Source organism: Aquarana catesbeiana, linkage group LG03 (assembly GCF_042186555.1).
Source record: "Aquarana catesbeiana isolate 2022-GZ linkage group LG03, ASM4218655v1, whole genome shotgun sequence".
Taxonomy (NCBI): domain Eukaryota; kingdom Metazoa; phylum Chordata; class Amphibia; order Anura; family Ranidae; genus Aquarana; species Aquarana catesbeiana.
In genome coordinates this window covers 639,309,338-639,329,392 of record NC_133326.1, presented here as the reverse complement: position 1 = coordinate 639,329,392, position 20,055 = coordinate 639,309,338, and the positions used below count along the sequence as shown (strand labels likewise).

The following is a 20,055-nucleotide window of genomic DNA, read 5'->3' as shown; positions in this document are numbered from 1 at the left end:
GTTGTCCTGTTGGAAGATGAACCTTCGCCCCAGTCTGAGGTCCAGAGCGCTCTGGAGCAGGTTTTCATCAAAGATGTCTCTGTACATTGCTGCATTCATCTTACCCTCAATCCTGACTAGTCTTCCAGTTCCTGCTGCTGAAAAACATCCCCACAGCATGATGCTGCCACCACCATGCTTCACTGTAGGGATAGTATTGGCCAGGTGATGACGCTTGCCATTCAGGCCAAAGAATTCAATCCTTGTTTCATCAGACCAGAGAATTTTGTTTCTCATGGTCTTAGAGTCCTTCAGGTGCCTTTTGGCAAACTCCAGGTGGGCTGTCATGTGCCTTTTACTGAGGATAAGCTTCCATCGGGCCACTCTACCATACAGGCCTGATTGGTGTAGTGCTGCAGTGATGTTTGTTCTTCTGGAAGGTTCTCGTCTCTCCACAGAGAAACACTGGAGCTCTGTCAGCGTGTCCATCGAATTCTTGGTCACCTCCCTGACTAATGCCCCGTACACACGGTCAGATAATCGAATGATAAAAATCACTTTAAGATTGATCACACGATAGTCTGATCATTAGTACACAGCTTTCAACAGCCGATCACAGCAGTCCGTCCAACAATATCCGAAGGGACAAACAAGAAAACTTTGCTCGGACGATAGCCCAGCGAACGACAATCATTTAATCAGTACAGTATGCGCCCGCTAAAAATCGATAGACAAACACAATGCATGATCGGAAACATGAAAATAACCCGGAAGCAGATGGGAGAACGTAAACAATGGTCGTACTGTGAAAATGCTCCAACATATGAACAGAAAATCGCCTGCAAACTATCACAGTGTTTCTCAGCACTCAATAAACAGATAATATTATTGTAGTTAATTATTTATCATCACGTTCCATGAAAGTCTGATATAATTATGTGTCGCCGGTGGCTGACTGACTGGGGATGGGGTGCGGGGTGCGGGTGACCACTGTTTGCCACCCCCCCCAAAAAAAAAGAAAAACACTGGCTGTCACTGTTCAGCCCCCCTGAATCAATACTTTGCAGAACCACCTTTCAATGCAATTACAGCTGCAAGTCTTTTTGGGGATGTCTCTACCAGCTTTGCACATCTAGGGAGTGAAACTTTTGCCCATTCTTCTTTGCAAAATAGCTCAAGCTCTGTCAGATTGGATGGAGAGCGTCTGTGAACAGCAATTTTCAAGTCTTGCCACAGAATCTCAGTTGGATTTAGGTCTGGACTAGGCCATTCTAACACATGAATATGCTTTGATCTAAACCATTCCATTGTAGCTCTGGCTGTATGTTTATGGTTGTTGTTCTGCTGGAAGGTGAACCCCCCGCCCCAGTCTCAAGTCTTATGCAGACTCTAACAGGTTTTCTTCTAAGATTGCCCTGTATTTAGCTCCATCCATCTTCCCATCAACTCTGACCAGTTTCCCTGGCCCTGCTGAAGAAAAGCATCCCCACAACATGATGCTGCCACCACCATGTTTCACGGTGGGGCTGATGTGTCCAGGGAGATGTGCAGTGATGGTTTTCCTCCACACATAGCGTTTTTATTTTAGGTCAAACAGTTAAATTTTGGTCTCATCTGACCAGAGCACCTTCTTCCACTTGTTTGCTGTGTCCCTCTCATGGCTTCTCGCAAACTGCAAATGGGACTTCTTATGGCTTTCTTTCAACAATGGCTTTCTTCTTGCCACTCTTCCATAAAGGCCAGATTTGTGGAGTGCACGACTAATAGTTGTCCTATGGACAAATTCTCCCACCTGAGCTGTAGATCTCTGCAGCTCCTCCAGGGTTACCATGTGCCTCTTGGATGCTTCTCTGATTAATGCTCTCCTTGCCTTTAAGTTTAGGTGGACGGCCATGTCTTAGGTTTGCAGTGCCATACTCTTTCCATTTTCGGATGATGGATTGAACAGTGCTCCGTGAGATGTTCAAAGCTTTGGATATTTTTTTTATAACCTAACCCTGCTTTAAACTTTTCCACAACTTTATCCCTGACCTGTCTAGTGTGTTCCTTGGCCTTCATGATGCTGTTTGTTCACCAAGGTTCAATAAAAAACCTCTGAGGGCTTCACAGAACAGCTGTATTTATACTGAGATTAAATTAAACACAGATGGACTCTATTTACTAATTAGGAGACTTCCGAAAGCAATTGATTCCACTAGATTTTAGTTAGTGGTATCAGAGTAAAGGGGGCTGAATACAAATGCACGCCACACTTTTCAGATATTTATTTGTAAAAAATTTTGAAAACCAGTTATAATTTTACTATCACTTCACAATTATGTGCCGCTTTGTTTTGGTCTATCACATAAAATCCTAATAAAATACATTTATGTTTTTGGTTGTAACATGACAAAATGTGGAAAATTTCAAGGGGTATGAATATTTTTTCAAGGCACTGTAAATTAAAACTTCACTGTGCTTGGGTTTTTTTCTAACAAAGGACAGTGACTAGCATAAATTGTGAGTAACAACATACCTCCCAACCGTCCCAGTCTCTGTGGGACAATCCTGCGATGACAACATTTTCCCGGCGTCCCGCAGAAATGGGCTTTGTCCCACACTCCCGCATGTTACATTGGCGGCAGCTTTGAATTCAGTGCAGTGACTCTACACTGGACGTGCAGCCATGCTGTGGGACAGAAGCCAAATTGCTCCTTCTTTGATAGTAAACTGCCCTAGGTATACAAAAATTTGCTGCCTGGGAAGCTCCCAATCAAGGCTAGTGCACTGCAGCCAATCAGCTCTTCTTGCAAGGGTTAATGTGTGCAGGAGGGGGGCAGTGTGTACAGGGAGGGGGTAATGTGTGCAGGAGGGGGGCAGTGTGTACAGGGAGGGGGTAAAGTGTGCAGAAGGGGGGCAGTGTGTACAGGGAGGGGTTAATGTGTGCAGTAGGGGGTCTGTGTGTACAGGGAGGGGGTAATATGTGCAGGAGGGGGACAGTGTGTACAGGGAGGGGTTAATGTGTTCAGTAGGGGGGCAGTGTGACAGGGAATGGGGTCGTATGTGCAATAGGGGGGCTGTGTGTACAGGGAGTGGGTAATATGTGCAGGAGGGGGGCAGTGTGTACACAGAGGGGGTAATGTGTGCAGGAGGGGGGCAGTGTGTACAGAGAATGGAGGTCATATGTGCAGGAGGGGGGCTGTGTGTACAGGGAGGGGGTAGAGTGTGCAGGAGGGGAGCTCTGTGTACATGGAGGGGGTAATGTGTGCAGGAGGGGGGCTGTGTGTACAGAGACTGGGGGTCATATGCGCAAGAGGGGGGCTGTGTGTACAGGGAGGGGGTAAAATGTGCAGGAGGGGGGCTCTGTGTACAGGGAGGGGTTAATGTGTGCTGGAGGGGGGGCAGTTTGTACAGGGAGGGGGTAATGTGTGCAGAAGGGGGGCAGTGTGTACAGGGAATAGGGTCATATGTGCAAAAGGGAGGCTGTGTGTACAGGGAGGGGGTAATGTGTGCAGGAGGGGGCCAGTGTGTACAGGGAATAGGGTCATATGTGCAAGAGGGAGGCTGTGTGTACAGGAAGGGGGTAAAGTGTGCAGGAGGGGGGCTGTGTGTACAGGGAGGGGGTAAAGTGTGAGGGGGGGGGGGGGGCTGTGTGTACAGGGAAGGGTTAATGTGGGCGGGGGGGGGTTGTACAGGGAGGAGGTATTGTGTGCAGAAGGAGGGCTGTGTGTACAGGGAGGGGGTAATGTGTGCAGGAGAGGGGCAGTGGGTACAGGAAGGGGTTAATGCGTGCAGGAGGGGGGCTGTGTGTACAGGGAGCGGGTAATGTGTGCAGGAGGGGGGCTGTGTGTATACGGAGGGTGTAATGTGTGCAGAAGAGGGCTGTGTGTACAGGGAGGGGGTAATGTGTGCAGGAGGGAGGCTGTGTGTACAGGGAATAGGGTCATATGCACAAGGGGGGGGGGCACTGTGTGTACAGGGAGGGGGTAATTTGTGCAGGAGGGGGGCAGTGTGTACAGGGAGAGGTTAATGTGTGCAGGAGGGAGGCTGTATGTACAGGGAATGGGGTCATATGAGCAAGAGGGGGGGGGGGGCTGTGTGTACAGGGAGGGGGTAAAGTGTGCAGGAGGGGGGAAGTGTGTACATGGAGGGGGTAATGTGTGCAGGAGGGGGAAGTGTGTACAGGGAGGGGTTAATGTGTGTAGGAGGGGGGCAGTGAGTACAGGAAATGGGGTCATATGCACAAGAGGGGCTGTGTGTAGAAGAACGGGGTAAGGTGCAGAGAAGGGGGCAGTGTGTCCAGGGAGGGGCATAACTTCCAACTGTCTAGGATTTTAGCGGGACTGCCCCAACATTTTAACTAAATCTCAGCGTCCTGTGAATCGCAGAGCCCATTGCCAGGGACACACTAGCACAGGCACCCAGGACACCTGCCCCTCACTGAAAATTTAAATGAAGTTCTTCTTTAAGTGTTAGCTTTCTGTCTAATTTCAGTGTACACAAAATCAACTATAAAGGGAGCGATTTTTTTTTTTTTTTTTTAATGATTGTGCTGGGGTTTGTATGTGTCTGTGAGACTCTTGCTTGTGAGCAACCATGCATATTTTATAGGTACAAAAAAGCCCAGTTGTTCTTTAACCATGCCTCTTAAGCCCCTTCCACTGTTAAGTTTGGCCACACCCATTATTGGAGCAGCACACTGCGTGCCACCACAGGTCACCGCCCCCCTGAAGTGTCCCACATTCTCAAGTTCTAAAGTTGGGAGGTATGGATAACAATCATCAGAGCTTATAAAGTCAATGCAAATTAAAGTCCACAATTCCTAGGGAGCACCCAAGGTGTGCAACAGAGATATATCCGCAGGTTAAATGATGATCCTCCACCAACACCACATCAAACCGGGCCTCTTACCCTCAGGAGTGGACCACTAAATTATAGGTGGTAAAGTAGCGCTCAAGCACTCATCAGCCTTGCTCCTGTTCACCATAGACTGCACAAAACAGTTGAAATCCTGTTGTTCCCTCTGAGAGCGTCTCCCCACATGTTAACACTACAAATTCTGGATGGACCCTCTGCACACGGCTACACCCTTTCCAGCAAAATATGCAATGAAAAACAGGGATATTTAGTTCACATACTTTATCTCAGAGAGTTCTTTGCCATGAGGTGCCATGTTGAACTTCCAGTGACCAGTATGAGAGAGTGAGAGTGATAACACCAAATTTAACACACCTGCTCCCCATTCACACCTGAGACCTTATAACACTAACGAGGCACATGACACCGGGGAGGGAAAATAGCTAATTGGGCTCAATTTGGACATTTTCACTTAGGGTGTACTCACTTTTGTTGCCAGCGGTTTAGACATTGAACGCTTCTGGACCAGCCGTCGCCGTTATACTACAGCAGGATGGCTCCTCCACGCGAGCCGTCGTAGCTGCACGTTGGCTGTTTAAGACACTTTAGCAGACGCGCGTGCCCACAGAGCACCTGTAATCGCTCATGACAGAGCGAGAACTGGGATCTGTGTATGTAAACACACAAATCCCGGTTCTCTCAGGGGAGAGGAGACAGCTCGTGTGCTCATACTAAGTAGGAACACTGATCGGTCTCCTCCCCTAGTCAATCCCATCCCCCCACAGTGAGAACACACCTAGGAAACACAGTTAACCCCTTGATCGCCCCTAGTGTTAACCCCTTCCCTACCAATGACATTTATACAGTAATCAGTGACTATTTTTAGCTCTGATCGCGGTATAAATGTCAATGGTCCCCAAAAAAGTGTCAAAAGTGTCCGATCTGTCTGCCGCAATGTCGCAGTCATGATAAAAATCGCAGATCAAAAATAAATAATAAAAATGCCATAAATGCCGTATTTTGTAGATGCTATAACTTTTGCGCAAACCAATCAATATACGCTTATTGCATTTTTTTTTACCAAAAGTATGTAGAAGATTACATATCGGCCTAAACTGAGGAAAAAAATTGTGTTTTTTTTTACATTTTTGGAGATATTTATTATAGCAAAAAGCACAAAATACTGTGTTTTTTTTCAAAATTGTTGCTCTTTTAAATGAATAAATAAAAAAAAATAAAAAAAACGCAGAGGTGATCAAATACCACCAAAAAAAGCTCAATTTGTGGGGATAAAAGGACATCAATTTTGTTTGGGTACAACGTCGCACGACCGCAAAATTGTCAAGTATCGCAAAAAATGGCCTGGTCGGGAAGGGGGCAAATCTTTCCAGGACTGAAGTGGTTAATGGCTGTGTGTTGAGTTATTCTGAAGGGACAGAAAATTTACACTGTTAGGCCCCTTTCACACGGGACGGATCCGTGTTGATCCGCCCCGTGTTTATCCGCTGCTCAGCGGGGATCGCTCCGCTTTCCCCAGCTGAGCAGGCAGATGACAGGGCGGGACCCGCACACTGTGCAGAGACCGCCCTGTCAGATCTCCGCTCTCCCCTATGGGGGATCGGAGGAACACGGACCGTCTGTCCGTGTTCCTCCGATCCGCTCTGCAGACGGATAGAAAAATAGGATTTTCTTCCGTCCGCAGAATCGGACGAGAGCGGAGGCGGACGACATCGGGTGTTAGCGGATGTACATCCGCTGACACCCGCTATCCCATAGGGATGCATGTATGTCCGTATTTCATCCGAAAACGGATGGATGAAATACGGACATACGGTCCGCATGTGTGAAAGGGGCCTTATACAAGCTGTACACTCGCTACTTTACATTGTAGCAAAGTGTCATTTCGTCAGTGTTGTCACATGAAAAGATAGAATAAAATATTTACAAAAATGTGAGGGGTGTACTCACTTTTGTGAGATACTGTATATTGCAATACATGTTTTAAGCCGGTCAACTGCGTCAAGGTAATCCCTCTTCTGACCAGTTCTACACTGCTCTGCCACTGCTACAGTGGACCCCATTGTATTTGCAGTGTTAATATGTGGCTTTCGCCCACAACATTCTACTGAAACTGCCCTATTAAAACTCACCAATGACCTACTAACTGCTAAAACCAATGGCCACTACTCCATACTCAAACTTTTAGACCTCTCTGCTGCCTTTGACACAGTTGACCACCTGCTCCTCCTCAGCAAATTACACTCCCTTGGCCTCCGTGATTATGCATTATCCTGGTTCTCCTCCCACCTATCTCAGTGCACTTTCAGTGTCACTTACAACTCCATCTCCTCCGCTCCCCTTCCTCTTTCTTTTGGGGTACCCCAAGGCTCCGTCCTTGGGCCTCTCCTATTCTCACTCTATACCTCTTCCCTGGGCCAGTTGATAACCTCCCATGGCTTCCAATACCACCTCTATGCCGATGACACCCAGATCTATCTCTCCACTCCTCAACTTACCCCCTCGATCTCCTCACGGATCTCAAACTTACTGAATGACATATCGGTATGGATGTCATACCACTTCCTCAAACTTAATCTTTCTAAGACTGAGCTTGTTATATTTCCTCCTTCACCGCCCCCCCCCCCGTGACTTCACCATTATTTTATCAACAACACAACCATTGGTCCCTCCACACATGCCAGGGTCCTGGGTAATCCTTGACTCTGACCTCTCCTTCAGCCTCCATATCCAATCACTGGCTAAATCCTGCCTTCTTAACCTCCGCAACATCTCCAGAATTCGACCTTTCCTGACTAATGACACCACAAAGCAACTTATTCACTCCTTGATTATTTCCTGCCTTCTACTGCAACTCTCTTAATGGCCTATCCTTAAGCAGGCTATCCCCCCTTCAGTCTATTATGAATGCTGCTGCTAGACTAATACACCTCACTAATCGATCCGTGACTGCCGCCCCTCTCTTCCAATCTCTTCACTGGCTTCCCCTACCCCACTGTGTAATATTCAAAATGCTAACCACAACATACAAGGCCATTCACAACATCGCCCCCATCTACATCACCAACCTCATCTGCAGATATCACCCAAATCGCCCCCTCCGCTCCTCCCAGGACCTCCTGCTCTTTAGCTCCCTTATTACCTCCTCCCATGCTCGCCTTAAGGACTTCTCCTATCCTCTAGAACTCCCTGCCCCAGTATGTCCGATCAGCCCCTACCCTGTCCACCTTTAGGAGATTTATTCAGGGAAGCCTATCTCATACCCACATAACAACTGTCCCCGAGCCACCCCCATCAAATCATTCTGCGCATCTATTACCTTTTGTACCACCACCCCCTCCCTTTAGAATGTAAGCTCTACGAGCAGGGCCCTCCTGTACCTTTTGTATTGAACTGTACTGTAATTGTGTTGTCTCCCCTATACATTGTAAAGCACTGCGCAAACTGTTGGCGCTATATAAATCGCGTATAATAATAATAATATGTGGTCACACCCCTTTAGCACCTGATGGTTGAACTTCATGTACAAGCTATTGGGATCTGAGCACAGGTCTATCTTTTCTCTGTTGGAACGCAGGTCAATGACCAGATCTGAACCTAGTGTCAGGGCTGGGCTCAGCCCTTCCTTCTCAAAGCTGGCCGCTCAGCTGTCGGCTACTTGCCAGCTCCTATCTCTCCATCTCTCCACGGTTACTCAGCTGTTGATGATATCCTACTCGTCAGTCCTGCCTATTTAAGCTGTTCAGCCCAGTGGATCTCTGCCTTCGCCTTGGTCAACATCACAGTAACTATCTCCTGCGATCCTGTTCAAGACTTGCTTTGCTGACATCCCTTCTGGCTCCAGATCCTGCTTGCTGTTCCACTACATTGATCTCTGACTTCTGGCTTGGCTGACTATCAGTTCCTGTTACTGAACTTTGGCTATGTTTTGACAACGTTTGTTCTTTTATTATTAAACAAGTGTGATTTAACTGTACTTCTGTCTTGGCTTGATTTCATGGTTTCTGACACCTAGTTGCTCTCCTCCACATTGTGTCTCTGTGCCCCAGGTTGGCATGGTGTCCACTGTAGCATTTGCAGTGGCAAGTAAGGATGAGCTCTGGCGTGTTCGCACAGCCCACGCGCAGAGCCCGCCAGGAAGTCGGCACTGTGCTGCGCTAATCACAAGCAGTGAGACATTGTCCCGATGCGCGGCTGCAGAGATCAGGAAATGTCTCACTCACTGCCTGTGATTAGCGCAGCACAGTGCCGACTTCCTGGCGGGCTCTGCGCGTGGGCTGTGCAAACACGCCGGAGCTCATCCTTAGTGGCAAGTGTAGGACTGGCCAGAAGAGTTGGCCGGCTTAAAACCTGTATTGCAATGTATGCAAATTAAATATCCCTGTTTTTCATTGCATAGTTTGTTGGAAAGGGTGTAGCTGTGTGCAGGAGGTCCATCCAGAATTTGTAGTGTTAATATGTGGTCACACCCTGCAGTAAAAATTGCAATACTATACACTTTATAACTATTGCGTATATCTATCAACTTGTCTAGTCCCTATAATTGCTAGTGTAATCTATCAGAGTATGCTAGGGCTAATGAATTGATGTTAATTATGAAGACAGACACCTTTGCTTAGTGAAAACAATATCTTCCGTTTATTTCCCAAGAAAATAGGACTATACTACACAGCAGAATTAGGAAAAACTAACATAAAGGTATTAAAAGAAATTACACTGTTACAAAGCTTATAATCAGAACACAATACAAAAATATACTTATCACATCCTCGGCTGGTCTCAAGATGTTGAAAGAGAGAGCTCTATGCCGCATGGCTTAGGCCCAAACCAGCATTCAGAGCAAAGTCCCAAGATGGCAGAGAGACAGCCTTATGGCAAGGCTTTGCAGCGAAAAAGAGAAGGAGGTCTCTGTAACAATCCTTTTTACAAAACCCACTCATCACTCATTCAAACTCCCCCCATTGCCAGTCCCATTTGCTTTGGACCAAACAGTGTTCACATGACAATCCTCCTTATATTACTGACTGTCTTGCCGTAATTGGCCTCTGGGGGCAGTATTTGTCCATGAATCGCCACTATCCGACCTGGGTCAAATTTCGGTCTTCGATCTTCTGTATCTCAATTCATCAATTATCTCTGCCAGTCAGGTTCTCTTTGAAGTTTGCAAGTAGAGCAGTTAATCAGGAATTCTCATAGACAGCTCGGAGTCAGTATTGTCCGACTCTCTTTGAATCTTGTAATCACACATATCACAGCAGGTGGGCTTGAGCCAAGCCATTGTTATTTTGATACGCTACAAAGCTTTGATGTGTTTTCCAACTGAGGCCACCTGGCTGTATCAACCAGGAAGTGAAATACCAGAAGTATGATACTAAACCATGTTGCTATCCAACACACCTCTTTAGCACCTGATAGTTTAAATAATGTACAAGCTATTGGGATCTGAGCACAGGTCTGTCTTTCTCTCTCCATGGGTTAGATCCCCAAATAGTTGTGCCAGAATGAGAACAAAGACCGCCTCGTAGTGTAATATGTAAAAGTACCTTGATTATGTCTGGTATGACAAAACGCATTGAGTGGAGCCTGGATACGTGCTGCCGCTGCACACGTGGACTTTGTTCTCATTCTGGCACATCTATATGGGGACCTAACCTGTAGGGAGACGCTCTCAGAGGTGATAACAGGATTTCAACTGATTTGTGCAGTCTATGGTGAACAGGAGCAAGGCTGATGAGTGCTTGAGCGCTACTATACCACCTATAATTTAGTGGTCCACTCCTGAGGGTAAGAGGCCCGGTTTGCTGTGGTGTTGGTGGAGGATCGTCATCACCTGCAGATCTATCTCTGTTGCACACCTTGGGTGCTCCCTAGGAATTGTGGACTTTATTTTGCATTGACTTTATAATTAGGGACACATATTAGAAAAGTATGTAGCCACAGGACACACCCCCTGCCATGCCCCCTTAACCTCCTCCCCCCCGCCATATAGGACATGGCGTGACCCCGATCTTAGTAAAGAGCCAATGACGCGGCTCTTTACCCATGTGATCAGCTGTGTCCAATCACATGTAAAAACGGAAGTGCCATTTATCATCTCTCCTCACCTCACACTGACAGAGTGTGTGATGACAAGAGACGAGCAGTGGCACGGAGACCTGTACAGGTAATCAGGGCAATGATAATCAGTGCCCTGGTTACAGTGCAGCCCCAGCAGTGCCCAGTAGTGATGCCAGTCAGTGAACATCAGTGACACCAATCTATGCTCATCAGTGATGCAAATTTGTGCCCATCAGTGCCGCCTATCTGTGCCGCCTATCATTACCCATAAGTGCTGCCTATCAGTGACTATTAGTGCAGCATATGAGTGCCTCCTCATCAGTGCCCATTAGTGCGGCACATTAGTACCTCCTCATAAGTGCCCATCAGTGCAGCATATTAGTGCCTCCTCATCAGTGCCCATTAGTGCAGCATATTAGTGTCTCCTCATCAGTGCAGCATATTAGTGCCTCCTCATCAGTGACCATCAGTGCAGCATGTTAGTGCCTCCTAATCAGTGCCCATCAGTACAGCATATTAGTGCCTCCCCATCAGTGCCCATCAGTGCAGCATATTAGTACCTCCTCACCAGTGCAGCATATTAGTGCCTGCTCATCAGTGGAGCATATTAGTGCCTCCTAATCAGTGCCCATCAGTACAGCATATTAGTGCCTTCTCATCAGTGCAGCATATTAGTGCCTCCTCATCAGTGCCCATCAGTGCAGCATATTAGTGCCTCATCATCAGTGCCCATCAGTACAGCATATTAGTGCCTTTTCATCAGTGCCCATCAGTGCAGCATATTAGTGCCTCCTCATCAGTGCAGTATATTAGTGACTCCTCATCAGTGCCCATCAGTGCAGCATATTAGTGCCTTATCATCAGTGCCCATGAGTGCAGCATATCAGTGCCTCATCATCAGTGCCCATCAGTGCAGCATATTAGTGCATCCTCATTAGTGCAGCATATAAGTGCCTCATCATCAGTGCAGCATATTAGTGCCTCCTGATCAGTGCATGATGTCAGTGCCTCATCATCAGTGCCCATCAGTGCAGCATATTAGTGCCTCCTCATCAGTGCCCATCAGTGCAGCATATTAGTGCCTCATCATCAGTGCAGCTTACCAGTGCCTCATCATCAATGCAGGATATTAGTGCCTCCTGATCAGTGCATCATGTCAGTGCCTCATCATCAGTGCAGCATATTAGTGCCTCCTCACCAGTGCAGCATATTAGTGCCTGCTCATCAGTGGAGCATATTAGTGCCTCCTAATCAGTGCCCATCAGTACAGCATATTAGTGCCTTCTCATCAGTGCAGCATATTAGTGCCTCCTCATCAGTGCCCATCAGTGCAGCATATTAGTGCCTCATCATCAGTGCCCATCAGTACAGCATATTAGTGCCTCCTCATCAGTGCCCATCAGTGCAGCATATTAGTGCCTCCTCATCAGTGCCCATCAGTGCAGCATATTAGTGCCTCATCATCAGTGCCCATCAGTGCAGCATATTAGTGCATCCTCATCAGTGCAGCTTACCAGTGCCTCATCATCAATGCAGGATATTAGTGCCTCCTGATCAGTGCATCATGTCAGTGCCTCATCATCAGTGCAGCATATTAGTGCCTCCTCACCAGTGCAGCATATTAGTGCCTGCTCATCAGTGGAGCATATTAGTGCCTCCTAATCAGTGCCCATCAGTACAGCATATTAGTGCCTTCTCATCAGTGCAGCATATTAGTGCCTCCTCATCAGTGCCCATCAGTGCAGCATATTAGTGCCTCATCATCAGTGCCCATCAGTACAGCATATTAGTGCCTTTTCATCGGTGCCCATCAGTGCAGCATATTAGTGCCTCCTCATCAGTGCAGCATATTAGTGACTCCTCATCAGTGCCCATCAGTGCAGCATATTAGTGTCTCCTGATCAGTGCAGCATATTAGTGCCTCATCATCAGTGCCCATCAGTGCAGCATATCAGTGCCTCCTGATCAGTGCAGCATATTAGTGCCTCATCATCAGTGCCCATCAGTGAAGGAGAAAAATACTTATTTACAGAAACAAAGAAAAACTTTTTTTTCTTCAAAATTTTTGGTATTTTTTCAGCAAAAAATAAAAACCCAGAGGTGATTAAATACCACCAAAAGAAAGCTCTATTTGTGGGGAAAAATGTAATTTGGGTACAGTGTTGCACGACCGCGCAATTGTCATTCAAAGTGTGACAGAAAATTGGCCTAGGCAGGAAGGGGGTGAAAGTGCCCGGTATTGAAAATGAATTAAATATCGCTTGAAGTGGTTAAAGGGAAATTGTACACAAAAAATGATAAATGAAACCCACAAGGGCTTTCTTTACCACTTGTATTCCTTTATATTGGCTTTTGATATTTACAAATACAGAAATGTGTAAATCAGATGGAAGGTTTAGCGCTGGGAAACACTTTTTGAAAAATAAAAAGTACATTTTATATACAACTATATAGATCAGACCAAAATGAGGGACAATTGAGGGGGACAGAGGGAGAGAGGGACAATTGAGGGGGACAGAGGGACAGAGGGACAATTGAGGGGGACAGAGGGAGAGAGGGACAATTGAGGGGGACAATTGAGGGGGACAGAGGGACAGAGGGACATTGCTCCAAATCAGGGACAGTGTAGATCTATGGATAAGTCTGGCGGGATCAGCAGTCATTGATATTTCTTTTTTAAAGGGTGTTTTATTTTTCCATTTTCAAATAACAAAAAAAGAAAACAATAAAGAAAACAACGCAGATCTTCAGTGTACACAAGAATGAAGTCAGAGAATATTAAGTTAGTCTGCAAGACTATATAGCAGTCATTGAAATTTGGCGGTAAAAGCTTCCTCAGAGGAAACTAGACAGTTGCAATCGGCTACTATAAGTGTAAGAGTGTCACGTCTGACTTTTATTTACAAACCAGTGCTAACACAGTTATTAAAAAATACAAGAGCACCCCAAATAAAATTCTGCTTCCCTGACCGGGAATCGAACCCGGGCCGCGGCGGTGAGAGCGCCGAATCCTAACCACTAGACCACTAGGGAACTCGCTGCACAGATTTTTATCCAGCAATCAGCAGTATAAATCAGCTGTAAGCCGCACGCACTCAACCACGCCCCAGGCTCGTGTTCTGCCGTCTGATTGGACGCCTCCCTCTCCCGCGCGGGATTCTTCTGTCTTCTCCGCCTTGACGTCGGGGGGCGGGTCCCTCGTACGTGCGATTGCGTCCTCCGCCGTGTCGTCGCAACGTTCGTCCAGTAGCGATGGGCGAGCCAACGGCGGCGTCACAAGGGGAGGAGCTGAGCCTGACGCAGGACTTGAAGATGGCGGATCAGGAGAAGCTGGCGCCCGGGTGGGAGAAGCGGATGAGCCGCAGCTCCGGTAAACAAGGAGCGAGGGTGGGGGAGGGCTGAGGGAGACACGCCTGCGCCGTTGTGTTCAGGGCTGTGGACATTATGGGGCTTACTGGGATGTGGAGTGTGGCTGAGTGCTGGAGGGGGGGAGGGGGATGGATGAATCTGTAAAGCGATAGTTACCACCTGGGGCAAGAGAAGTGAGGGGAACGATCGGTACGGTAGATAACGATTGGTATTTGTAGTGTGTGTGGGTGGTGGAAGGACTCGGTATACGGGCCTGTGTGGTCAGGACATCATGACTATATGGGGGAATTCCTAATGGAGAATAAAGAGGCCCTGTGTGTGTGTGTGTGTGTCACATCCCACAACTATGGTATTCTCCCCCCGCTGGCACCGTGGTACATTCCACCAGCCCCTCTGGCACTACAGGACAGGGGGACAGTTGGGATCAACCACAGTGCTGGGGGGGGGGGGGGGGGCATTCCAAGAAGGGTTGGATAGGAGTGTCCTCCTGAGATTATGAATGCTTACCTGGCTGCCCTATTCAGCACCTTCCTGGGTATATTATTATTATTATTATACAGGATTTATTTGGTGCCAGCAGTCTGCACAGCGCTTTACAACATGAGGGCAGACAGTTACAATACGATTCAATACAGGAGGGATCAGGGGGCCCTTCCAATCTAAGAGGGAGGGTCAAGTGATACTGGGGGGGATGGGCTGCCGGAGAAAGTAAAAAACGCAGTGTATTGGTTAACCACTTCCGGACCTCCCGCCGTCGTTAAACGCCGCTACTTTGACGTTGAGGACTGTTTGTTATGGCAGCAGATAGATCCCATAACCCCGGTAGTTTTTTAAAAACTGCGGGCGGTCCGCTTTCAGATAAAAAGCGGTTTCTGCGACTCCGTCGCTTACCGGAGCCATTAGTCCGATGTTGTCCCCTCTGATGCTGGATGCCGAGTGACAGGAAAGATGGGGGCCCCCCCCCCCACACTCGACTAAATAACATTGGATGATGAAAGCGATGTCAAACGTCGTTTCTGCCTTGGTAGTCTTAAGCGGTTCCCGACCGCCGCCTGTATACGTCGATAGAATGACACAGCTGCGCAAATGGGCGTACCTGTAATGTCCCCTTAAATTTGCCGCCGTGCCATCGCGCGTGCGCTGCCAGCTCCGTGAGTAGGATCGCGGGTCCCTCGGACTCGATTACCGCGGGGATACCCGTGATCGCCTCACGGGGAGGAAGAACGGGGAGATGCTATTTGTGAACAAGCATCTCCCCGTTCTGCCTAGAGACACTGATCAATACCCTGTAATCGGGAGCGGTGATCAGTGTCGTGTCACACACAGCCCCTCCCCCCCACAGTTAGAATCACTCCCTAGGACACACTTAACCCCTACAGCGTCCCCCTAGTCTTAACCCCTTCACTGCCAGTTATATTTACACAGTAATCAATGCATTTTTAATCGCACTGATCGCTGTATATATGTGAATGGTGTGAAAATTGTCCGATGTGTCTGCCATAATGTCGTAGTCAAGATAAAAATCGCTGATCGCCGCCATTACTAGTAAAAAAAAAAAAAAAAAAAAATATTAATAAAAATGCCATAAAACTATCCCCTATTTTGTAGACGCTATAACTTTTGCGCAAACCAATCAATAAACACTTATTGCGTTTTTTTTTTTTTTTTTTCCAAAAATATGTAGAAGAATACGTATCGGCCTAAACGGAGGGGAAAAAATGTTTTTCTTATATATTTTTTGGGGATATTTATTATAGCAAAAAGTTAAAAAAAAAGTTTTTTTTTTTTTTTCAAAATTGTTGCTGTTTTTTTGTTCATAGCGCAAAAAAATAAAAACCGCAGAGGTGATCAAATACCACCAAAAGAAAGCTCCATTTGTGGGGAAAAAGGACGTCGATTTTGTTTGGGAGCCACATCGCACCACTGCGTAATTGTCAGTTTAAGCGACGCAGTGCCGGCTCGCAAAAAGTTGTCTGGTCTCTGGCCAGCCAAATGGTCTGGGGCTGAAGTGGTTAAAGGGGAATTTTTGTTTTAAAAAAAAAACAACTTTTTAAAAAAAACAAACTTTATGTTGCACTTAAAGCGGTGTTCCACCCAAAAATGGAGCTTCCGCTTTTCCGGTCCCCCCCCTCCAGTGTAACATTTGGCACCTTGGAGGGGAGAGCATATACCTGTCTAATACAGGTATTTTGCTGCCACTTCGGGGCATAGATACCGGGTATCTATGCCACTTCTGGCGCCTTCTCCATTTTCCTCGCTGTCTTCTGGGAGACACACAGGTCCCAGAAGACAGCAGGGACCAGTGGGATAGCGCGAGTCGCGCATGCGCAATAGGGAACCAGGAAGTGAAGCTGCAAGGCTTCACTTCCTGATGCCCTTACAGAAGATGCAGTATTTGTAGCTTGCTGACTTAAAAAAAAAAATTGGCAGACCTCCGCTTTAAGTGTAAATATGAGATCAGGTCTTTTTGACCCCAGATCTCACATTTTAAGAGGTCCTGTCATGCTTTTTTCTATTTCAAGGGATGTTTACATTCCTTGTAATGGGAATAAAAGTGATCCAAACATTTTTTTTTTTAAAGGGACAGTGTAAAAATAAAAAGTTTAAATAAATAAGAATTTTATTTTAAAGCGCCCAATCCCACCGAGCTTGTGCGCAGAAGCAAACGCATACGTGAGTCGCGTCCGCATATGTAAACAATGTTCAAACCACACATGTGAGGTATCGCCGCGATCGTTAGAGAGCAATAATTCTAGCCCTAGACCTCCTAACTCAAAACTGGTAACCTGTAGAAATTTTTAAACTTCGCCTTTGGAGATTTGTAAGAGTCAAAGTTTGTCGCCATTCCAATTTTGAAGCGTGACATGTTGGGTATCAATTTACTCAGCATAACATTATCTTTATGTGAGGGAAAAGGGGGGAAAACACTGCGCTTAAACCCACAAAATATGTGGAAAAAAAGGAGGATGATAAGCTGCTAACACTCAAAAACCAAATCCAAGTAGAGAGATCAAACATAGCGTAGTGTAGCGCTAAAGGACAACTAAATCACCTCAAAACAAATAAAGTGAGAGTAAACAAAACCTGTGAACAAAAATAACTGAAATAATAACTTTGGACTAGAACAGGGGTCTCAAACTGGCGGCCCTCTAGCTGTTGCGAAACTACAAGTCCCATCATGCCTCTGCCTGTGGGAGTCAGGCTTGTAACTGTCAGCCTTGCAATGCATCATGGGACTTGTAGTTTTGCAACAGCTGGAGGGCCGCTAGTTTGAGACCTCTGGACTAGAATGATCCAATGACCAAATGTCCACATGTATAGTGTCCAGTGAAATTCTCTTCAATCTGCAACTGAAGCAGGAGATACGTGGTCACAATGGACCAAAACTGTACCGGAAAACATTCAGATGAGAGGGTGGGTACTCTTACTGAAACAGATGGACGCATCTACCATACGGCAGTGCGTCCGATAGACATAGTACTGGATCCCCAGTGATGTAATGATACCAGGCTGGCTGGTAATGTAGTGACCACAAACTCCGATCCACCCAGGTTGGATGATGGTTCCAAAGTAAGGTTTCCAAACTGATCCAGCACCGAACCGGTCCATAATAGCGATGATCCGAGAGTAGTCAACAGCACTCAAGCATGGGAGAAAAAAGGGAAGCTCCACATGGCGCAGGTCAACTAATGTTGGTTTATTGGAGATAAAAAATGCCAAACAGTAATGGATAAAAGTGATCACAAAAATATAAAAACAGCAATGTGGGAAGCAGGGAGTGCTGGACTGACGCGTTTCGACTGAATAGTCTTCAACATATGCCCCAGTTGAAGACTAGTCAAAACGCGTCGGACCAGCGATCAGCGACTTATCGTGGGACTGCGATATTGAACAAATCTGACGCTTTTTGGAGACCAGTGACACCAATATAGTGATCAGTGCTAAAAAAAATACTGTCACTGTACTAATGACATGGCTGGGAAGGGGTTAACATCGGGCGATCAAAGGCTTAACTGTGTGCCTAGCTAGTGCTTGTGTACTGTGGGGGAGGTGCTTGTACTAGTGCAGGGGTCTCAAACTGGCGGCCCTCCAGCTGTTGCATAACTACAAGTCTCATGAGGCATTGAAAGGCTGACAGTTGCAAGCATGACTCCCACAAGCAGAGGCATGATGGGACTTGTAGTTTCGCAACAGCTGGAGGGCCGCCAGTTTGAGACCCCTGTACTAAGGGAAGCCATAGATCTGTGTGTCTGCTTTGCAGGAACACAGGATCAATGCCTTCCCTACTGACAGAATTGCAATCTGCCTTGTTTACATAGGCTGCTGTCCAGCTTGTGTACTAAATAAATGGCGGGGGGCCTGCGGACATCGAGTCTGCGGTACCCGCTGCTGGGCTCCTGCTGTGTGTGATCGGAGCGGGCCGGCAGCGTGCGTGTATGCCCCAGACCTGGAAATGTAGATTGAGAATAGGAGGGGTCCAAGAACAGAACCTTTGGGGACCCCCAGTGCTAAGAGAAGTAGGAGAGAAGGAATTAGAGTTTTAAGTGATGCTGGAGTTTTTTTTATTTTTGTAATATGTTATTGTATGTATTTTGTATTTTTATGTGTGTTTCACAATGTTATTGTGATGGAGGAAAAATGTTAATAAAAAAGATTGGAAAAAAAAGAAGGTGCGGTGAGAGGTAAAATACAACCGGAGAGCACAGTCGCAGAGACCAAAGAATAGAGTATATATGGAGGCTTTATAGACCAGGTCACTCATTGGCAGTTGAGTTTTTATGCCGTCATCACGGTAGAAGCATCTGCAGTGTGTGTTGTATGCAATGTCATATGCTGGGTAAGTAATGCATCAAAATAAAAATAGGTTTAGTTAAAGTGGTTATAAAGCCTCAACGCTGGGTGTTCTTGGCTTTGCTTTGCTAACACTGCCCTGTCCTGATCCTGTCTGACATACTAAGGCAGGCTGCATGATGGGCACTGGTAGGCTGCCGGGCACTGGTGAGGCACAGGCAGGCTGCAAATGAAGGGTACTGGTAGGCTGCATTTAAAGGAACCTGGTGAGGCTGCTTTGATCTCCTGTACCACGTCTGCGGTCTCTGGCCATGTCCTGTACCACGTCTGCAGTCTCTGGCCATGTCCTGTACCACGTCTGCAGTCTCTGACCATCTGTATAAAAATATTTTTAAAGTCAGTTTTGGTTTTCGGCCTAGTGTATTTTTCATTTTCGGTATCAGTTTCAGCACCAAAAACCCCATTCGGTGCACCCCTATTAGACTTTGCAATATTTGCACACTCTTCTTTGCAGAACTGCTAAGTTCAGTTAAATTTGATGGTGTCCCTTTGTGGATTGCAGTCTTCAAGTCATTCCACAGATTTTCAATGGGGTTTAGGTCTGGGCTCTGATTAGGCCAAGCAAGGACATTAACCTTTTTTTCCTTCAACCACTGTGTGGTCATTTTTGCTGTGTGCTTTGGGTCATTGTCATTTTGGAAGGTAAACCTTCTTCCCATTGACAACTTTCTGGCAGAGGGCAGCAGGTTTTCCTCAAGAGTTTGACGCTATTTTGCCCCATCCATTTTCACTTCTATCCTGACAAGTGCTCCAGTCCCTGCTGCAGAGAAACACCCCCATAACATATTACCACCTCCATGCTTTACTGTAGGAATGGTGTTTATATGGATGGTGAGCTGTATTGGATTTCCACCTGACATATTTGGTGTTGGTGGCAAATCAGTTTAATCTGACCATTACAATTTTTCCACGTGGCCTCAGAATCTTCAATGTGCATTTTGGCAA

The 20,055-nt window shown here is 46.7% G+C and overlaps 1 protein-coding gene and 1 non-coding gene across 2 annotated transcripts in view; one reads left to right on the top strand and one right to left on the bottom strand.

Moving 5' to 3' along the window:
- Nucleotides 1–13,851: 13,851 nt before the first annotated feature.
- Nucleotides 13,852–13,923, bottom strand: TRNAE-CUC (transfer RNA glutamic acid (anticodon CUC)). Its single transcript has one exon. It is a non-coding gene; the product is annotated as a tRNA-Glu (tRNA).
- Nucleotides 13,924–14,100: 177 nt separating this feature from the next.
- PIN1 (peptidylprolyl cis/trans isomerase, NIMA-interacting 1) overlaps nucleotides 14,101–20,055 on the top strand; it is a 39,226-nt gene continuing 33,271 nt past the window's right edge. Inside the window, exon 1 of the mRNA XM_073622531.1 lies at nucleotides 14,101–14,260. Coding sequence (XP_073478632.1) covers nucleotides 14,143–14,260 — 118 coding nt within the window. The 5' untranslated portion in view covers nucleotides 14,101–14,142. The remainder of the gene's footprint in view (nucleotides 14,261–20,055) is intronic.